General features: G+C 42.2%; 1 protein-coding gene across 1 annotated transcript in view; it reads right to left on the reverse strand.

The window, feature by feature from the left end:
* Nucleotides 1-4,905, reverse strand: part of zfp36l1a (zinc finger protein 36, C3H type-like 1a) — a 32,752-nt gene that overhangs the window by 8,032 nt on the left and 19,815 nt on the right. The window contains exon 2 of the mRNA XM_019890545.1: nt 34-213. Coding sequence (XP_019746104.1) covers nt 34-84 — 51 coding nt within the window. The 5' untranslated portion in view covers nt 85-213. The remainder of the gene's footprint in view (nt 1-33; nt 214-4,905) is intronic.

The raw sequence follows: 4,905 nt of genomic DNA on the forward strand, positions 1-4,905 counted from the left end.
CCTTCACACAAACAAGCAGGAAAAAGGGTTTACCTTATTGATTGCTTCGAAGTCGAAGAAATGCGACACCACAGCTGTGGTCATCTTTGCAGACACCAACTCCCCCAAAAGTTGTCCAAAAAAGAAAAACAACCAAACCAGAATGTTTGAGAAGTTGCGCACACGACTTGTTGCCGGACCGAGCGCGTGTGCGTGATTTGCGGTTCCCCTGCGCGTGTGTGGGTGCCTATATGTGTGTTATTGACCCTGCATAACTTCCCCCAGTGGCCCGCGCTCTCTCCGACATTTGCTTTATAATACTGGAGCAGGAGGAGCCTCAAGCGCGGGGCGTTAACTTTCTGTTGAACTTTTTCTTTCCCCCCCTCCCCTCGTCGCCTCTCCTCCTCTTTTCTTTTTCTTTCTTCTTCCTTTACTATGTCTCCCCACTTCGAGGTTTCAACTCAGATCTGCACGCAGCCAGGAATGCACAAGCTTGCAAAGGAAACATGTTTACGGCACGCCGCGTACAACATTACAACAGTGCCACAAAGTACGTGTCAATTTAGTAGCATTTAAAGGAAGTAAATAAGCAGGGAGCGTTGTGTAAATTTTTGTTTGTTGGTTTTTTTTTACTTTTCCTCAGCATTGTACGGACAGTCATTTTAATTTGTCCAAATTGGGTTGCCGTACAATACTCGAAGCATATTTTCCCTCCTTTTTTCTTAGACTTCCTGTTTGTACGCGAGCTAGTTTGTGGTCTTCTGCGCATGCGTACAATTTATGGTTTGAGATGAACCACTGAAGAACTTTGTAACCAACTATTATCGGCTTTTTAAACCGTATGTAATTTAATTTACGAAAAGAACACTTGCAATAAATTTTTCAAAGGCTGAAATATACGTCATAATTAAAATGTCATGTTCTTACTTGATTTGTAAATAGGAATGTAAAATGAAAGTCAAGGTAGTTTGTCCACATGCAGTTGCCGTTCAACATTCCCTCTCATTTTTCTTCTACTTCCTGTTTTGTTTTTACTGCAAACAAACTTATTTGCCTTCTTCCAGCAGTCACAAGTAAGCCGAGGAGCTCTTGTAAGAAACTTGAAAGTGAGTAAAGTGTTAAACAAAACCACGTACTTGGCGCAAATAATGCATTTATGGTGGGCTTTAGTTGTTGTTTACTCTTGTGCGGGGAGCCGCTGTGCTTATCCTCCCCCATCAGCCACTGCTCTCTCTGTAATTAATTTACACTTCATTGCTGGACTCTTAACATCACTCCTGGGACTTTCCAGCCAAGCCAGTTGGTGGTTTACTCCTTTACTGTACTTCACATTTCCCCACCTTCTCATCAAGCTTCCAAACTGCCCCCTCGCCCCATTAGCGGGGAGCCGCTGTGCTTATCCTCCCCCATCAGCCACTGCTCTCTCTGTAATTAATTTACACTTCATTGCTGGACTCTTAACATCACTCCTGGGACTTTCCAGCCAAGCCAGTTGGTGGTTTACTCCTTTACTGTACTTCACATTTCCCCACCTTCTCATCAAGCTTCCAAACTGCCCCCTCGCCCCATTAGAAAAGCTTGAAGTGGAGTTCATCTGTTCCAGAGTCAAACTGTAGGAAAGTGACAGCAAGCCCAAAGTCACAGGAAAGAGCTAGAAGAAAGGAACAAAACAATGTTTAAACGTTGTCACCATGTTAAGAATGAATGAAGTTATGACATTTTAAAAGCTTCGAAAAAGCGGCCAAAAATCTCGGCAACTTGCTCCATTGTTCCACTGCTCTATGAGCAAGTGTCTGTGTGAAGTGGTGTGCGACTGTTTGGGGAGAAAAGCGCAAAGAGAAGCATTTTGAGTCCGAAAACGAGGCGACAGAGGAGATTCCACTGTACGTCATAAAAATAGATGTGGAATACATGTTTTCAAAAGCAAAAATATTACGAGAAAAGCCCCCCCCCCACCCACTGCAAGAAACACCTCCTAATATTACCGAAATAATGTTGAGTTTTTCCCTCCCCGCAGGCATTTTGCGGCCCTGCTGACAAGTGACGTGGGTGTCATTCCATCAGGTAGGAGAACTTGATACATGCGCGAGTGAGGTCACTTGATTCAACCACAGTCGCACAAGGCCACTTTCAATAAAAGACGCCAAGACTGTGAGCGTAACCTACACAATTCTGTGGCGGTCTGTTGTGACCCCCCCGCCCCCACAAGCACCCATACCTCTACCACCACCTCTATGACGGCGCAGCCAGCGGCCATGTATGGAGTCAATGTCAAGATTTAGTTACAGCACAGAAAAATGTGTGTGTGTGTGTGGAGGGGGGGGGGGGGAAGAGGAGGAGGGACTGTCATGGTGGGGGAAGGGGCTCAGGTTGGATTTATGGGGGATGTTTATGACTACACAGGACTCCCCTGAGGAGGTGAGCAATAAGGGGTGGACTGCCAAACGAGGCCGATCTTTTATGTTATGTAATAATTAAGACTGGTCATCATCAAGTTATGATGACTTTTGAATGAGAAGCTAGCTGGCTAGCTGAGCGCAAGCGCCCGCACGTGTGAACTTTAACATACGAAAAGGGTTTTACGAGCGGGCCTGGAGTGCTTTCCCAGACGACAGTCTTGCCAGAAATCACGTCTGTGCTTCAAAGGACCGCTCCTCCGCTGATTGGCGTCCGGCACCTTCCAAACGCCAGCTTGGCTAACTTTCTCCACCATTTGCACCGAGCGGCCAGATCAGAGACGCGGCGCTCGTCTTTCCTGGTCTCAATTGACCCTTGTCTGCTTGCCACTGCAATTTTCACAGCAATAAAATGAGAGGAAATATGTTGCGATGTTATGCTGCTGGAGTAAAATTGAGATAAATTTACATGAATTCTTAATATTAGCAGGAAAAAAGGCAAAATCTAATGCGTATTAAGACGGGTTTTTTTTAAAATCCCGATTGAGGTCTTAAGAATGAATTTGTAGTTTTGTAAAAATTTTTGGAAAAAAAAACTGTTCTATCAGAGGAGTCGTACCACGAGCAAAAGTATGACAAAGAAAGTTGTATTTTTGACGAACAAGTTCATAACATGACAAGTCTCGTCTTAAAATCACCCAAAATAAAACACGTTCTATTACAATAACGGATTAAAAAAAAAAACAATCTGAATATGACAGTAATAAAAGATGTTTTATTTGTATGAGAATTAAGTCAATAAATATTATTTATATTTTTTTATGACAAAAAATAAAAGTCGGAATCAGACAAGGACACGTCCTAATTTTACAGAGAGAAAAAAGAAAAAAAAAGATGGTAACTTTGCATGTTGCCTTCTCGATTGTGTACGACTCCCTCACGGGCTTTCCGAGGAGGCACCTGTTTCCTGACTGAAAGGAAAAAGCCCCCCCACCAAAAAAAATCAATCAGCTCTCTTAAGGGATTGCGTCAGATGTCGTCCTCTTTGCGAAGATGGACGAGTTCCAAAACGCCAGTGACGCACAATAACAAGCAGCGTGTTTAGACTTGAGAAACTTTCAACGAAATCCCACCGCTCCGTGGCAAATCCATTTGTGGGATGCCCGAAGGCAAAACTTGTGATGATTGACGACTGCTTATGCCCCCCCCCCCACCCAAAAAATCTTCGACTTCCAGTATGAAGGTCTCTTAAGGTCACCATGAAAGTTTTGTTTTTCATATTAACTAAAAATTTTTAATTCAAATTTTTGATTTGAAAATCACCTGGCTCTCAATGCATTTTTGAAGTAGACTATACAATGACTGAAAAAAAAATGTATCTGGATCCAGATGATTTTATTTTGTGCAACCAGCTGTCCAAATGAAATGGAAGAAATTCAACCTCTCCCAAAATATCAGTTTATGTCATTAAAAAAAAAAAAAAAACAACTACAACATATTTTGGAGCTGTCCCAACAGGAGGATTAATTGTGTTTTTTTTTTTCAAAATTAAACATTTGCAAATATCTGCTTTTACTTTGGGAAAATAATTTTTTAAAAAGTTTGTCCATTTTTGGACATGTTTTGGATCAAACCAGAAACTGAATCCTAATTAGTTTGTGTGCATTTTCTGCACTGTCAATATGACATCATGTCCTGTTTTTGAACAGAGGGATCGAAATAAAATCAATTATTAACTTCAGCATTAGCTGCAGCCCAACTTTTGACCTTATTTAGCTGTTAAATGTTTTCACAAGGTCTCTTTAGAAAATGCCATTCGTGTCAAATTAAAATTTCATTTTGTTTTGGGAATTTTGTAAAGGATGTTTTGTCGTAATGTTCTTTTTAAAAATTTGCAACCGTGTAATATTTCAACACTTTTCAGTGATTTCAAAATATGTTTTTAAACGCTGAACATTTCTCATAGTAGAGGACATTTGCCCATATTTTTTCTACTGCTACCTGTACTCACAGTAATTTTATTTTTTTATGTAATGGTTATTTCCTGCAATGTATGAGGAAGGGGGGGAAACTTGCTTAATAGTTCTAACTTGGGCTATGCTCACATTCAAAAAAAATCTCCTAATGTGTTTTTTCATCGCCTTTAAGATTTTCTGGAGCATGGCATCAATTTGACCCGGCAATCGGACTCTCTCACCACTCACCATCCCGATTTGTGTTTTTCTACGGCTGGATGCCTCATGAACTCATTGCCCTTCAACTCGCAGTCCGGCAAACTCCAGCGCTTGCTGTTTCCAGCGTTTTCCGGCCAAATCGTATTGTACTGAGCAGCCAGGACGGCCTTGTGTTGTCTGCATTCAGGCCGCGGCGGCTCACTCACTGGCCGCCTTCAAACGCGCCCTCCTTCGATTAGCCAGGCGGGCTCGGCTTGAGCTCGCTGATAAATGACGGGAGTGGGATGACGGGGGTTTTTTATCTTTGCAAGCAGTAGATGAAAGAAACACACACATTGGGGATTGGTGGTGGTGGT

The sequence above is a fragment of the Hippocampus comes genome, unplaced genomic scaffold (assembly GCF_001891065.2).
Source record: "Hippocampus comes isolate QL1 unplaced genomic scaffold, H_comes_QL1_v1.1 scaffold168, whole genome shotgun sequence".
Taxonomy (NCBI): Eukaryota; Metazoa; Chordata; class Actinopteri; order Syngnathiformes; family Syngnathidae; genus Hippocampus; species Hippocampus comes.